The sequence below is a fragment of the Aquarana catesbeiana genome, linkage group LG11 (assembly GCF_042186555.1).
Source record: "Aquarana catesbeiana isolate 2022-GZ linkage group LG11, ASM4218655v1, whole genome shotgun sequence".
NCBI classification, from domain to species: Eukaryota; Metazoa; Chordata; class Amphibia; order Anura; family Ranidae; genus Aquarana; species Aquarana catesbeiana.
In genome coordinates, this window is record NC_133334.1 from 15,043,945 (window position 1) to 15,060,756 (window position 16,812).

At 43.1% G+C, this 16,812-nt stretch overlaps 1 protein-coding gene across 1 annotated transcript in view; it reads right to left on the reverse strand.

Moving 5' to 3' along the window:
* Positions 1-15,626: 15,626 nt before the first annotated feature.
* LOC141111851 (uncharacterized) overlaps positions 15,627-16,812 on the reverse strand; it is a 46,576-nt gene continuing 45,390 nt past the window's right edge. Inside the window, exon 7 of the mRNA XM_073604014.1 lies at positions 15,627-16,763. Coding sequence (XP_073460115.1) covers positions 16,747-16,763 — 17 coding nt within the window. The 3' untranslated portion in view covers positions 15,627-16,746. The remainder of the gene's footprint in view (positions 16,764-16,812) is intronic.

Here is a 16,812-nt window from a genome sequence, read left to right on the forward strand (position 1 = left end):
ATGAAGTAACCAACGGTGTCTGAACCTTGTTTCACTTTCACCTTTTAGATGACACAGATTCCAATCACTTGATGGAATTATAGTCTCTGTACATATACTAAGATGTATAAGAACACCGATCTATAAGGGGATTCCGACTTATGCCAAATTGTTGTCAAACTGTACAAAAGTGCCAGTAATAAAACAGTAACAAGCTGTAAGATAATTTGTGTAACAGGGTGATTTGTTATTACTTGCTGCAGATTTAAAGGATAGGATCACCTTTCAGAGCATGTTGTTGTTTCTTTATGAAGGTTTTCAAAATAGGTACAATGCAGTAAACAAAAATGCAAAAAAAGGACTGGACATAATTATTGGCACTTCTCAAATTTGTACAAATGTGAAAGACCTCTATTGTGGGATTTTTTAGGCAATGAAAGAAGTTTTTGAAAAAGATTTCATTTATTATACAAATAGAAAACGTTCCATAGAAAATGTAACCATAAAACAATAACATAACAATTATATAGCACCTTATGTTTTTAAGTGCCAAATTTTTGGATTTACTTATATCCGGCTGCCCTGTAGAAAACAAGGGTATACCGTGTGTTTTTTTGGACCTTCCTTGCTGATACTAGGGGGAATGCACCTGCTACTTGTTTAATTATGTATTGAAAAGTAAGTTATCATTTTTTGGTATACTCATGGATAATATCTATGTGCATTGAATGTAATTTCTAAATGTTGAATTTTTGATCTTCTATAGATAGTGATACAATATCCCTGATGAAGATTTTAATAACCATTACCCATTGAAACGCGTTGGATTAAAGTATCACCTTATCTTCTTTATCAATATATAATGTTTTAACATTTATATGTTTTATGGTTAAAATTTCTATGGAACGTTTTCTATTTGTATAATCAATTAAATCTTTTTCAAAAACGTCTTTCATTGCCTAAAAAAATCCTAATAGAGGTCTTTCACATTTGTTCAAGTTACAAGGGATGATGGCAATTACATGTCCAATTACATGAGTCATTTTGCCTTCTCAAATTTGTAAGAAATAATTGCATTCCAAGTTTGTGATGCTCCTGTAATGGGAATACCACATGTGTGAGCCTTTTTTTTTACAGCCTAGCCAAATAGAGGGGCCCAACAACCAAGGAGCACCTTCAGGAGTACTAGGTGCATAAATTACACATCTAAATTTCTGACTACATATCATATAGTAAGAGGCCCCGGAGCACCGGGAAAATAGAAGCACCACAAAATGACTACATATTGGAAAGCAAACACCCAAATGTATTTTATAAGAGACATGGTGAGACAAGTTTTTAGAAAATGAAAATGAAATTTTTGACATAAAGTTGTCAATTAATATAGGATATTTAGGATATTTCTGACAGACAGCATGAGCATACTTTCATAACTACACCCCAAAACACATTCTGCTACTCTTACTGATGATGCACGTTAGACTTTTTCACAACCTTATCATAGAGGGGACCAAAATCCAAAGAGCACCTTCAGGCTTTCCAGGACATTGCAGTCTGACAATTCAATTGGCCAGAGAGTTCAAAACTAGAAGGAAGCTAAGGTGAAGATGGAAATGCTGGGAGCAGTGACTACTAACTGCTGAAGGCCTCCATTGAAAAGGTAAGTCTGTCACCTATTTGGTGAGTGTGCATTTCTTACACATGTGGTGGCACAAGCATACAAATATTGTATGTAAAATTAAAGAAAAGAAGAACTACAAGTGCATTGATAACCTGTTTAGTGTTGGTTGTAAACTTTATTTTGGACTTTTGTTGTGATCACTGGTTAATAATTGTACTGCATTTGTGTAAAATGCCTTACTTTTATTTGAATAGTGTAGTAGTGGAGTAGTAGCAGTGTAGTGGCAGTGGTGTAGTCGTGGTGTAGAGTCAGTGTAGTAGCAGTGTAGTAGTAATGGTGTAATAGCAGTGTAGTAGTGGTGTATAAGTGGAGTAGTAGCAGTGAACTAGTGGTGCAGTAGCAGTGTAGTAGGGGTGCAGTAGTGATGTCTACTTCAGTGATTTCCAGATTCCATGGGCATTATCCAGGTATGGTTTACGCATCATTACAGTCCAAGCTGGAACAATGTACGTAACTATGTATAAATTATACATACCCAGTAAATCAGAGGGGTATAGTGAAGTGTGGAGGAGTATTGGAGGACGGTGGTTTGTAGTGAAGTGTGGTGGAGTATTGATGGATGGTGGTCTGTAGTGAAGTGTGGAGGAGTACTGGAGGGTGGCAGTCTGTAGTGAAGTGTGGAGGAGTATTGGAGGACGGTGATCTGTAGTGAAGTGTGGAGGAGTACTGGAGGGCGGCGGTCTGTAGTGAGGGGTGGAGGAGTATTGAAGGATGGTGGTCTGTAGTGAAGTGTGGAGGAGTATTGGAGGATGGTGGTCTGTAGTGAAGTATGATGGAGTATTGGTGGATGGTGGTCTCTAGTGAAGTGTGGAGGAGTACTGGAGGGTGGCAGTCTGTAGCGAAGGGTGGAGAAGTATTGGAGGATGGTGGTCTGTTAGTGAAGTGTGGAGGAGTATTGGAGGACGGTGGTCTGTAGTGAAGTGTGGTGGAGTATTGATGGACGGTGGTCTGTAGTGAAATGTAGAGGAGTATTGGAGGATGGTGGTCTGTAGTGAAGTGTGGAGGAGTATTGGTGGATGGTGGTCTGTAGTGAAGTGTGGAGGAGTAATGGAGGGCAGCGGTCTGTAGTGAAGGGTGGAGGAGTATTGGAGGATGATGGTCTGTAGTGAAGTGTGGAGGAGTATTGCAGGACGGTGGTCTGTAGTGAAGTGTAGTGGAGTATTGATGGACGGTGGTCTGTAGTGAAATGTGGAGGAGTATTGGAGGATGGTGGACTGTAGTGAAGTGTGGAGGAGTATTGGTGGACGGTGGTCTGTAGTGAAGTGTGGAGGAGTACTGAAGGGCATCGGTCTGTAGTGAAGAGTGGAGGAGTATTGGAGGATGGTGGTCTTTAGTGAAGTGTGGAGGAGTATTGGTGGACGGAGGTCTGTAGTGAAGTGTGAAGGAGTACTGAAGGGAATCGGTGTGTAGTGAAGTGTGGAGGAGTATTGGAGGATGGTGGTCTGTAGTGAAGTGTGGAGGAGTACTGAAGGACAGCGGTCTGTAGTGAAGGGTGGAGGAGTATTGGAGGAAGATGGTCTCTAGTGAAGTGTGGAGGAGTACTGGAGGACGGCGGTCTGTAGTTAAGTGTGGAGGAGTATTGGTGAACGGTGGTCTGTAGTGAAGTGTGGAGGAGTACTGGAGGGCGGCGTCTGTAGTGAAGGGTGGAGGAGTATTGGAGGATGATGGTCTATAGTGAAGTGTGGAGGAGTATTGGAGGACGGTGGTCTGTAGTGAAATGTGGAGGAGTATTGGAGGATGGTGGTCTATAGTGAAGTGTGGAGGAGTATTGGTGGACGGTGGTCTGTAGTGAAGTGTGGTGGAGTATTGGAGGAAGAGCCAAACAAGGAATCATACACATATCTAAGTTGAAAACCTTCCAGCTCTTCACCCCTGACCTTCATACCACCTGACAACACAATAGATTGGAGGTGAAGCTTGACTACACATTCCATAGAGAACAATGACAGCCTGGAGTCATGATATTCTGTATGAGAGACAGGAGCTCCAATCATCAGACCACAGGACTGCTACTGACAGCACAATGAGGACCTGTCACAGGACAATCATAAGACAAGCAAAGTATAAATTAGAAAGCATAGTATAAGGATGGGGGAGCGGCTATAGGCTGATGGACAGGCTTCACGCAGGTGAAGATACAGACATATAGGGAGACTGGAGATGACAGAAAAGACAGGATAGATTTATAATTTTTTGCAAGGATACTCAATGGGATTTTAAAGGTGCTGAAGACAGAATACAACAGTCTTAATCAAATCATCAATAATCAAATCAGATACATGTTATTTTACATATTCAAAAGGTAGAATCAAGCAGTTTTGTATAATACAAGCATTGACACTTTCATATGGTCATCATATATGTACAGTGGTTTCCGCTCTACATGTTTCACCAGGAATATGGCTTCTTCAGGAGACTCATGAAGCCCCGTACACAGTATCACTATGAATCAATAAGAAAATACATTGTACGTCAATTTTAAATACAGAAATGGATATGAATCAGGGACGTGCAGTCAGGGGAGGCAGATGGGGCAAGGGGGTCCCCACCAAAATCCATACCAGGCCCTTCAGGTCTGGTATGGATTTTAAGGGGAACCCTGCGCCAAAATGTTTTAAAAAATTGGCATGGGGTCCCCCTGAAATCCATACCAAACTCTTATACGAGCATGCAACCTGGCAGGTCAAGATGGGGGGGCGAGCGCTGCCCCCCCGAACCGTACCAGGCCACATGCCATGTTCAAAACTAGAAGGAAGCTAAGGTGAAGATGGAAATGCTGGGAGCAGTGACTACTAACTGCTGAAGGGCTTCATTGAAAAGGTAAGTCTGTCACCTATTTGGTGAGTGTGCATTTCTTACACATGTGGTGGCACAAGCATACAAATATTGTATGTAAAATTAAAGAAAAGAAGAACTACAAGTGCATTGATAACCTGTTTAGTGTTGGTTGTACACTTTATTTTGGACTTTTGTTGTGATCACTGGTTAATAATTGTACTGCATTTGTGTAAAATGCCTTACTTTTATTTGAATAGTGTAGTAGTGGAGTAGTAGCAGTGTAGTGGCAGTGGTGTAGTCATGGTGTAGAGTCAGTGTAGTAGCAGTGTAGTAGTAATGGTGTAATAGCAGTGTAGTAGTGGTGTATAAGTGGAGTAGTAGCAGTGAACTAGTGGTGCAGTAGCAGTGTAGTAGGGGTGCAGTAGTGATGTCTACTTCAGTGATTTCCAGATTCCAAGGGCATTATCCAGGTATGGTTTACGCATCATTACAGTCCAAGCTGGAACAATGTACGTAACTATGTATAAACTATACATACCCAGTAAATCAGAGGGGTATAGTGAAGTGTGGAGGAGTATTGGAGGACGTTGGTTTGTAGTGAAGTGTGGTGGAGTATTGATGGATGGTGGTCTGTAGTGAAGTGTGGAGGAGCACTGGAGGGTGGCAGTCTGTAGTGAAGTGTGGAGGAGTATTGGAGGACGGTGATCTGTAGTGAAGTGTGGAGCAGTACTGGAGGGCGGCGGTCTGTAGTGAGGGGTGGAGGAGTATTGAAGGATGGTGGTCTGTAGTGAAGTGTGGAGTATTGGAGGATGGTGGTCTGTAGTGAAGTATGATGGAGTATTGGTGGATGGTGGTCTCTAGTGAAGTGTGGAAGAGTACTGGAGGGTGGCAGTCTGTAGTGAAGGGTGGAGAAGTATTGGAGGATGGTGGTCTGTTAGTGAAGTGTGGAGGAGTATTGGAGGACGGTGGTCTGTAGTGAAGTGTGGTGGAGTATTGATGGACGGTGGTCTGTAGTGAAATGTAGAGGAGTATTGGAGGATGGTGGTCTGTAGTGAAGTGTGGAGGAGTATTGGTGGATGGTGGTCTGTAGTGAAGTGTGGAGGAGTACTGGAGGGCAGCGGTCTGTAGTGAAGGGTGGAGGAGTATTGGAGGATGATGGTCTGTAGTGAAGTGTGGAGGAGTATTGCAGGACGGTGGTCTGTAGTGAAGTGTGGTGGAGTATTGATGGACGGTGGTCTGTAGTGAAATGTGGAGGAGTATTGGAGGATGGTGGACTGTAGTGAAGTGTGGAGGAGTATTGGTGGACGGTGGTCTGTAGTGAAGTGTGGAGGAGTACTGAAGGGCATCTGTCTGTAGTGAAGGGTGGAGGAGTATTGGAGGATGGTGGTCTTTAGTGAAGTGTGGAGGAGTATTGGTGGACGGAGGTCTGTAGTGAAGTGTGAAGGAGTACTGAAGGGAATCGGTGTGTAGTGAAGTGTGGAGGAGTATTGGAGGACGGTGGTCTGTAGTGAAGTGTGGAGGAGTATTGTTGGACGGTGGTCTGTAGTGAAGTGTGGAGGAGTACTGAAGGACAGCGGTCTGTAGTGAAGGGTGGAGGAGTATTGGAGGAAGATGGTCTGTAGTGAAAGGTGGAGGAGTACTGGAGGACGGCGGTCTGTAGTTAAGTGTGGAGGAGTATTGGTGGACGGTGGTCTGTAGTGAAGTGTGGAGGAGTACTGGAGGGCGGCGTCTGTAGTGAAGGGTGAAGGAGTATTGGAGGATGATGGTCTATAGTGAAGTGTGGAGGAGTATTGGAGGACGGTGGTCTGTAGTGAAATGTGGAGGAGTATTGGAGGATGGTGGTCTGTAGTGAAGTGTGGAGGAGTATTGGTGGACGGTGGTATGTAGTGAAGTGTGGTGGAGTATTGGTGGACGGTGGTCTGTAGTAAAGTGTGGTGGAGTATTGGAGGAAGAGCCAAACAAGGAATCATACACATATCTAAGTTGAAAACCTTCCAGCTCTTCACCCCTGACCTTCATACCACCTGACAACACAATAGATTGGAGGTGAAGCTTGACTACACATTCCATAGAGAACAATGACAGCCTGGAGTCATGATATTCTGTATGAGAGACAGGAGCTCCAATCATCAGACCACAGGACTGCTACTGACAGCACAATGAGGACCTGTCACAGGACAATCATAAGACAAGCAAAGTATAAATTAGAAAGCATAGTATAAGGATGGGGGAGTGGCTATAGGCTGATGGACAGGCTTCACCCAGGTGAAGATACAGACATAGAGGGAGACCGGAGATGACAGAAAAGATAGGATAGATTTATAATTTTTTGCAAGGATACTCAATGGGATTTTAAAGGTGCTGAAGACAGAATACAACAGTCTTAATCAAATGATCAATAATCAAATCAGATACATGTTATTTTACATATTCAAAAGGTAGAATCAAGCAGTTTTGTATAATACAAGCATTGACACTTTCATATGGTCATTATATATGTACAGTGGTTTCCGCTCTACATGTTTCACCAGGAATATGGCTTCTTCAGGAGACTCATGAAGCCCCGTACACAGTATCACTATGAATCAATAAGAAAATACATTGTACGTTAATTTTAAATACAGAAATGGATATGAATCAGGGACGTGCAGTCAGGGGAGGCAGATGGGGCAAGGGGGTCCCCACCAAAATCCATACCAGGCCCTTCAGGTCTGGTATGGATTTTAAGGGGAACCCTGCGCCAAAATGTTTTAAAAATTGGCATGGGGTCCCCCTGAAATCCATACCAAACTCTTATACGAGCATGCAACCTGGCAGGTCAAGATGGGGGGGCGAGCGCTGCCCCCCCGAACCGTACCAGGCCACATGCCCTCAACATGGGGAGGGTGCTTTGGGGTCCCCCCAAAGCACTTTGTCCTCATGTTGATGGGGACAAGGGCCTCATCCCCACAACCCTTGCCCGGTGGTTGTGGGGGTCTGCGGGCTTATCGGCATCTGGAAGCCCCCCTTTAGCAAGGGGGCCCTCAGACGCTGTGTGAATGGGCAGCAGGTACATTGTACCCCTACCCATTCACCAAAAAAGTGTCAAAAAAAAAAATGATAGGAGACAGTTTTTGACAATTCCTTTATAAAAAAAAGTGTCCCGCGATGTCCATCCATCTTCAATCATGGCACTGACGGACCTGAAAAGTAGAAAGAAAAAAAGCGTCCCGCCGACTGCTGTCTCTTGACTGTGACAGCTGTTACTGTATATAGTCAAGGGCGGGGCCACCGGTGACGTAAAAAGGTGACCCCGCCTCCTTCAGACATCATGTAATGTCATGTGACATCAGAGGAGGCGGGGTCACCCGTCGCCGAGTGGCCCCGCCCTTACCTATATAACAGTAACATCTGTCCAAGCCAAGAGACAGCAGTTGGCGGGACGCTTCCCATCAAGGCATAGCTTTTTTTTTTTCGGGTCCTTTCTGCACTGTGATTTAAGATCAATGGACATCATGGACACTTTTTTTTTAATAAAGGAATTGTCAAAAACTGTCTCCTGTCGTTTTTACTTTTTTGTCACTTTTTTGATTAATGGGGAGGGGAGATGGGATCTGGGGGCCCTTGTTAAAGGGGGCTTCCAGATTCCGTTATGCCCTCCATCCGCAGACCCCCACAACAACTGGGCAATGGTTGTGGGCATGAGGCCTTTGTCTCCATCAACATGGGGACAAGTTGCTTTGCGGGGACCAACAGGGCATGTGGCCTGGTCCGGTTCAGGAGGGGGTAGCTCGCTCGCCCCCCCCTCTTGACCTGCCAGGTTGCATGCTTGGATAAGGGCCTGGTATGGATTTTGGGGGTGGACCCCCGACTCCTCTTTTTTTTTTTTACATTTTGATGCGGGGTTCCCCTTAAAATCCAAACCACACCTAAAGGGCCTGGTATGGATTTTGGGGGGACCCACGCATTTTTTTTCCAAAGGTTTTTCATCTATATTGCCGGGAGCCGACAATACAGCCGCAAGCAATTTTAAATGACATTTTTTCCTTTTGAAATGTCATTTTGCTGCGCGACTGTAATAAACATCAGAAAGATGCACTTCTTTACAGACATACTATAGACACCCCCCAGGCACAATATTTAAAGGAATATTTATTTTTTATTGTTTCACTTTAAGCATTATTAAAATCACTGCTCCTGAAAAAAACTGTTGTTTTTAAAACTTTTTTTGCATTGATACATGTCCCCTGGGGCAGGACCTAGGTCCCCAAACACTTTTTAACACACCCGCCGGGTGACCCCGCCCCCCTCTGACAACACGGGGAAAGCCACAGGGAAGTCCCGTAAATTTGCCGTGCGTTAGAGGAGGGCGGGGTCACCAGGTGGCCCCGCCCTCCATTATATAAGAAGTGTCAGAAGAAGCAAAGCGTCACATGGCTGAAGACTCCCACTGAGGTGGATCGTGCGGACGGAGCGGAGAAGAAGCCTGGAGGAAGATGCGGGATGAGAAGAGCGGAGGAAGAACAAGATGGAAAAGAAGAAGATGAAGAAGAAGATGGAGGAAGAAGAAGAACACTGAAAGAACACCAGAAGAAAGAAGATGAAAGAAGAAGCCGAAAGAAGAAGAAATTAATAAAGGACTTGTCAAAAACCGTCTCTTGTGTTTTTTAACCTTTGTGACACTTTTTTTGTGAAATGGTAGGGGTACATTTGTACTCCATTACCAATTCACACAGGGGGGGCCGGGATCTGGGGGTCCCCTTGTTAAAGGGGGCTTCCAGATTCCGATAAGCCCCTGCCCACAGACCCCCACAACCACCGGGCACGGGTTGTGGGGATGAGGCCCTTCTCCCCATCAACATGGGGACAAGGTGCTTTGGGGGGCCGCTACCCCAAAGCACCCTCCCAATGTTGATGGCATGTGGCCTGGTACGGTTCAGGAGGGAGGGGGGTGCTCTCTCGTCCCCCCTCTTTTCCTGCGGCCTGCCAGGTTGTGTGCTTGGATAAGGGTCTGGTATGGATTTTTGGGTGGATCCCAAGCCATTTTTTAAAAAAATTTTGGCGTGGGGTTCCCCTTAAAATTCATACCAGACCTGAAGGGTCTGGTATGAATTTTAAAGGGGGGACCCCCATGCCATTTTTTTTTTTAATTTTGGCGGGGGGTTCCCCTTAATATCCATACCAGACCTGAAGGGCCTGGTATGGAATTTAGGGGGACCCCTACGCATTTTTTTTTTAAATTTTGGTTCGGGGTTCCCCTGTGGGGAAATTCCATGCCATTTTTATCAATTAACTTTTATGTGTATTGCTGGCCTGACAATTCATTATAGCTGGCACATTTGTACCCCATTACCAATTCACACAGGGGGGGCGGGATCCAGATTCCGATAAGCCCCCCACCTGCAGACTCCCACAACCACCGGACAAGGGTGGGGGGATGAGGCCCTTCTCCCCATTAACATGGGACAAGGTGCTTTGGGGCGCTACCTCAAAGCACCCTCCCAAAGTTGAGGGCATATGGCCTGGCACAGTTCAGGAGGGGGTCGCTCTCTCATCCCCCCCTCTTTCCATGCGGCCTGCTAGGTTGTGTGCTCGGATAAGTGTCTGGTATGGATTTTTTGGGGGACCCCACGCCATTTTTTTTACATTTTGGCACGGGGTTCCCCTTAAAATCCATACCAGACCTGAAGGGTCTGGTATGGATTTTGAGGGGGACCCCCACGCCATTTTTTTTAAATTTTGGCGCAGGGTTCCCCTTAATATCCATACCAGACCCTTCAGGTCTGGTATGGAATTTAGGGGGACCCCCCCACGCCATTTTTTTTTTAAATTTTGGTTCAGGGTACCCTTGTGGGGAATCCCCATGCTGTTTTTATCAATGAACTTTTATGTGTATTGTCGGACCGACAATTCATTATAGCTGCGAGTAGTTTTAAATGACTTTTTTCCTTTGAAATGTCATTTTGCTGTCAGACTGTTCTAAACACGGCAAACATGCGACCCTTTACAGGCATACTATAGACACCCCCAGGTACAAAATTTAAAGGAATATTACACTTTTATTGTTTCATTTTAAGCATTAATAAAATCACTGCTCCCGAAAAAATGGTCGTTTTTAAAACCTCTTTTTGCATTGATACATGTTCCCTGGGGCAGGACCTGGGTCCCCAAACACTTTTTATGACAATACCATGCATATAAGCCTTTAAAATTTGCACTTTTGATTTCTCCTATATACTTTTAAAGGGTGTTCCATGGCTTTCAAATTTGCCGCAAACACCCCAAATTGTTCGCTGTTCAGCGAACTGGTGAACAGCCGATGTTCGAGTTGAACATGAGTTTGACTCGAACTCTAAGCTCATCCCTACTCTTCACATCCACCAACTGTGTCTGATTGGATTGTAGATCTCAATAGGATCATTTTCTTTGAAAAGCATACATATTTCCTAAGGAACTCCCTGAATAAGTTTGATGTTACCTGGTCTAGATGGCTTAGGTCTCATGTTAACCAATGGGTACTGTGTACTTTGTAATACTGGATATTGTTATTCTTTTTTTTTGTGTGTCATATATACTCCAAGTGAGCGGGGGGTGGTGGGGCGGTGGGATGGCTGAGTTTGTTGAAGGGGGGTGGTCTGGGGTTTTCTTTTTCTTTTGGGGGGTTTGGTGTGATTTCTATTTTTGTGGTTTTGTCTGTATTGTGTCAATGTTGTTTTCTTATAAAATAATAAAAAGGACTTGATTCAAACAATCCATAAGGACAAAGATGGCCTGCTAACCAACTTTCTTTACCGGAAACCCACTGCCAGGAATTCTATACTGCATGCAAGCAGCTTCCATCCTAAACCTCTAATCTCCTTGATCCCATAAAGTCAATACCTACGGATCAGAAAGAATTGTTCAAATGATAATGTTTTTAAAAAGGAAGCAGACTCCTTAAAAGAAAGGACTTTGGCACAAGGATATTCAATCACATGTCTAAAAAAAGCCTTTAAATGGGCTTGCACAAGAACGCGTCATGACCTCATTTACAACCCTATGTCCTCCAAAAACAAGACCAATCTAAAACGGATCATTACAACATTTTCAAATCAACACAAAATTTAAAAAAAAAAATTGTAAAATATTGGCATATGTTGAAACTTGGTCCAACTATTGGTCTATTTGTATCTGACATTCCCTCTTTCACATTTAAATGGGCTAAATCACTAAAAGATCAATTAATCACGAGTGAATAAATGGAAGGAGGGGGAAAGAGAGACCCCTGCAAACGTCCAGGGATGTACAGATGTGGGGGCTGTGGTTATTGCCAATTTATGAATATTGCAAAAAACATAAGATTACCCATTGGAGAAAAGTACCAACCCAAACACTATACAAATTGCCAAACTCCTGCTGTGGTATACCATTTGTTATTAGATTGCACATGTTTCTATGTAATCATAAAGACAAGTTTAGAATTCTGGAAGCGAGCCTACCAACATATTGCATCTATGAAATCATGCAACCCAAGCCTTCCCCTTGGTAGACACGTTTCGGCCATCCATGATGGAAATTTTCCAAAAATATCATTTTTGATCCTAGATCACATACATTCTGGTATGCGTGGAGGTGACTAGAATAAAATCCTCCTGCAACACGAACAGAGGTTAATTTTTCACTTAGATGCAACCAAACCTCCTGGCCTGAATGAGTCTATATCATTCAGGCCATTTTTGGAAGGATTCGCATCAGGGGGATCAGAATGGGATTCTAATGATGCAAATCTGATATCTTAACTGCCTTTCATATTTCGGTACGCCTGTTTCTGCACAAACTATTGTCTGTTACCATAACATCTTTTGAACATAAATTATGTGTATTTACTGCATTTGTTCTATTGATAGATATTTCTTTGATTGTAGCATATCAATGCATTAATTATGGATATTGTATTTATGTGGTTGAGAGCTGTTGCTTTTTTACTATTTCCCCCTTCTTTCTTTCTCCCATGTTATAGCGCAATTGTCCCTCTCTCTTTATCGTGTTCTGTGAACATCAGGGTTAGTCTCTGCTGCCTGCTATTATATCATCAGCCACTAGGGGAGAGGCGCGGCTGATCCTCTCAGGATCATCTATTTGGCGCACGGGGGCTGCCCATGTTATGAGCTTTTGGCACGGTCGGCATCTTTATTTGACGCCTCTGGCCGTGTGGTTACTCGTTGCCATGGCGCCCCCTGTGCGCCGCAAGTCGCTGACGTGGACATCACCTGGGCTTCACATCCCACCCCTTTCCATCGGGCAGATGACGTCACGACACTGCTACCAGGGTTGATACCTGTCTCGGCTTTCTTTGATGCTCCTGGGGGGCGGGCCTGCTCACCAGGGATTGGGAAGGCACTCCCTCCTTCTGGTCCGGTTCTCACTCCAGTCACAGCTGTGGGAGATACAGCTAATTACAAGGAGATGCCTTCTTAAGAGGGACACTTTTTGCTCAGTCTCATGCTGCCTTTTGCACCATGCAGACTAAGCATTTTTCAACCAAGACCACAGGTAATAACCAGATTTTTTGGCATAATGTTGCAGAGCTCATTTTAGCTGGATGATATCCACTACCCATGGATTTTCATCACTGCGCCTCTTGTATATACATATAATATATTTCTGGCACACAATTTGTATGGTCCATAGTAACTATAAATGTCTTTAAAGATATCTGATGTGATCTGTCTTGTCCTATGTACATCTCTTTTTCCTTGTCTGCCCGTTATCAACATATTAGCCACTTATAAGGTGTGTGTATTAATAAAACGACCAGTTTTTTTATATTTATACATAGAACCTTACCACCAAACTGCACACACTTTGTGGTAAATAGGCTTTCTCTCTTTTTTTGTTTATGCCCTAGAAACATAAGGTGTATTCCTGCTTCAGCTGTGGTGTGTGTGGGGTTGGGTGGACACAAAGTGCCCTCTGTGTTTGGTCCTGATTCTGGGCCTGCCGTGCCCTCTTCCCTCACTGCTTTTCTTCAGCTTGGATGATATATGGCAGCAGGCTTCTTCCCTGTTTTTAATAGGATGCAATATTGGTGATATCCAAAAAATATATGGTTAGAATCAATATTATAATATATTTATTGTAGAGCTTTCGTAATTATGTGTAACGATGAATGCTTACTGCTCTTTGTTCTCTATTAATTGTAGACAACTAATTATTGAACCCCCAGCCCCTGAAGAAGAGGAATACCGTCATTAAACTTGAAACGCGTCGGCATTCTCTGTCCTATTTTGATATTTGACAGAGTCAAGTGGTTGTTTGTATATGTTTTTTGATATTACATCTGAGTTATATATGCATCCAATTTAGATTTTTTTTTTCAATTTCTTTATTTTTATTTTAACAAAGGAAAATAAACAGCCTCTTCCATAATTGACATACATCACCTGTATATAAGCAACCAACAACATATCATCAAATTCAATAACGTTTAACCATGAAGTTAAATCTGGGGGAATATCAAAAAGAGGAAATATCTCCATCTAAATTCCACTTTCCAAATTGCTAGCCAAACCTGGTCAAGGGGGAACGCAACCCCTGATTCAGGACCCGGCACAGCACCTACTCCCTCCTAATGTTCCAGACATAACAGCTAATATCAGACTATTCTCCTCCTTTCCTTTTTATACCCCCCCACCTTAAAGGAAAAAAAAAACCTAAAAGCGTCTCCCCCTAATTCCATCCCCTCCCCACCAAAAGGTTCCCCCTCCTCTAAATTTAAGGTATACTAAAGGGCCCATGTCCTCCTCTCTCATCTCATGGGGTTCACGTCAATACGTTTTCTTCCTTCCTCTGAATAAACAAAGATTCCACAGCTACCATATTTTCATATAGATTTCTCATTTTTGTCGAGATGTCCAGACTAGACATGTGCACACTGAAATATTTCGTTTCGGAATTTCGTTTTCGTCTGAAAAATAAATTTATTTAGTTACTCCCGAAATTCGTTTTTATTTATTTCGTTTTTCGTTAAAAATTGCATTTGTCCGAAAATCTAAATTAAGGTCGAATCTGTCATTGAAGGCTTATGGTGTATGTCGAATGTTCAAAGAAGATTCGACGGAGCAGCTAAACTGTACGATGTCATATAGTTTACCTGCTCCGTCGAATCTTCTCAGAACTTTCAACAGACGCCATAAGCCAAAGTACGTGTGTACTTAGTTCTAGCTATTTTACTGCTCCTCCTCTTTGGTTACAATCAGCCAATAACATTCATAATCATCATTATTTTTATTTATCTTTTCTCCCCTACGTCGAATCTTTTCTCCCCTATGTCGAATCTTTTCTCTCTATGTCAAATCTTTTCTCTCTATGTAGAATAATCTTGGACTAATAGAGTTAAGGTTAGGCACATTCGACCACAGGTTTGATGGACACAGATTGTTATTGTCATCATCATGTCGAATCTCCTATCTATATCGAACTGTTGTAGCAACCAAAACGAAAATAAAGCATTTGTTTATGTCGGATATTTCGTTTTTCGGATTCTGCACTTTCGTTATCGTTTGTTAAAACGATAACGAAAATACCTGAAATTCGGACGAAAATGCATTCGGACGAAAACGAATGCACATGTCTAGTCCAGACTAGATCTTCCATTCGGTTTACTTACTCTACCTTCCTAGCATGTAGAAAATGGCTTAGTTGTACCGCCTGCCAAAAGTCTAATTGAAAAGGGCCATTTCTGTCTGTCAGTTCCTGAACTGTAGGCTGACATCCTGCTCTTAAAAAATGCAAGGCCTGATATAATCCCCGCTTTATCAATAAGTCAAAGGATCCCTTCCGTAAACCTAAAATGAATTGTGGGTTCCCCAAAACAGGGACCAGGGGTGAATCCCTTGAGGATAGCTTACCCTTGGCAAAAAGATTATTGCATATGCGTAAAGTTGGTCTTATAGTTGGGTGTGACTTGGTCATGGATGGGAGATCCCTGAAGCACCATGGTGCCCTCAGCAGTAACTCCCTACTCTGTGCTTGTTCTAATCTTGGCCAGATTTTTAAGTCCCCATGTCAACATCCGTCAATCATTCGACTTACTAGGGCTACCTGATAATATTTGTACATATCGGGGATCGCTAACCCCCCCCCCCCGTATTGTTTTGGCAGCATCAAGAGTGTCCTTCTAATCCTATAATGTCTATGTGCCCAAATAAATTTTGTGAATAGTGTATGGATATTTCTAAAAAATATCCTGGGGATAGCAATGGGTATAGCTTGAAAAAGGTATAGGAACTTTGGTAAGATGTTCATTTTTATTATGTTACTCCTACCAAACCATGAATGAAGTCCCTTGTGCCATCCCTCCAGCAGATCTCTCACCCTATATAACAATGGCAAAAACTAAGCTCATATATATACGCGATTGGTCTGCAGGAATGGAGGTTCCCAAATACCTCAGTGACTGGTCCGTCCATTTAAATTTGTGGTTTAACTTCATTAATTTTACCATTTCACTCGGTACCGCTACCCCCATGGCTTCAGATTTAGAAGTTTATCTTAAAAAAAGATATTGCACTGTAAAGTTCTATTTCGCTGAAGAGATTTGGGAGAGAAATCATTGGATTGGTCATTGAAAAATTTAGATTTTTATCAATGTCATACTTTCATATTTTTAACCTTCCAAATAAAATCTAAATATATTTAATATTATCTGATTGCTAAGGAGTCTCTGCCTTTTAAAGTGCCATAGAGGAAACTTCTTTGTACTTGTAACCTGAGGTAGCAGCCCAGGCCCCAATAGGGCCCACCACCCTCTCTTCAGCAGGAAAACACTCTCCGGAAGAAAAATCCTTCCCACCTGCCCACTTTCCCACATATTCACAAGCATCGACTGATCGAGTCAGTCAGCATGATGTTCACCCCCAAAGAGCAACCTACACCTGCTTGCACTTGTGTTCCTCCTGTCCTTCGGCACCATTTTTTCCACCTTCAGTGGGACCTGGGCTGGAGATACAAGAGAGGCCGACCTTCTTCATTTCAGTCTCCTATTAGGTATGTGACAGGAACATCCTATTATTTCAGGTTGCACACCAATCAGGTCCGAGTAAGCACCTAGCCAGGGAAATAACCTACTACTGGTTACTGGGATCCCAGAATCCTACAACATACAACAAAGGGTTGCAGGTTGGGTACCAGGACACCACACCGTCCACCTAGCTGGGCTCTGCAGTACAGTAAAGATTCTGCTCATGATTGTCCTATGATGATGGAGGAGCAGTTGTATCCTCAGATCCAGCTCTATGTTTTTTCTCCAGAAAGCTCTATAGTCCTTCCGATTAGCTGATGTCCTCCAGTCAGGATAAGCTCTCATCTGAAATAAGCAAACATATGTTACTTGTCAAAATATCTTGAAAAAACTG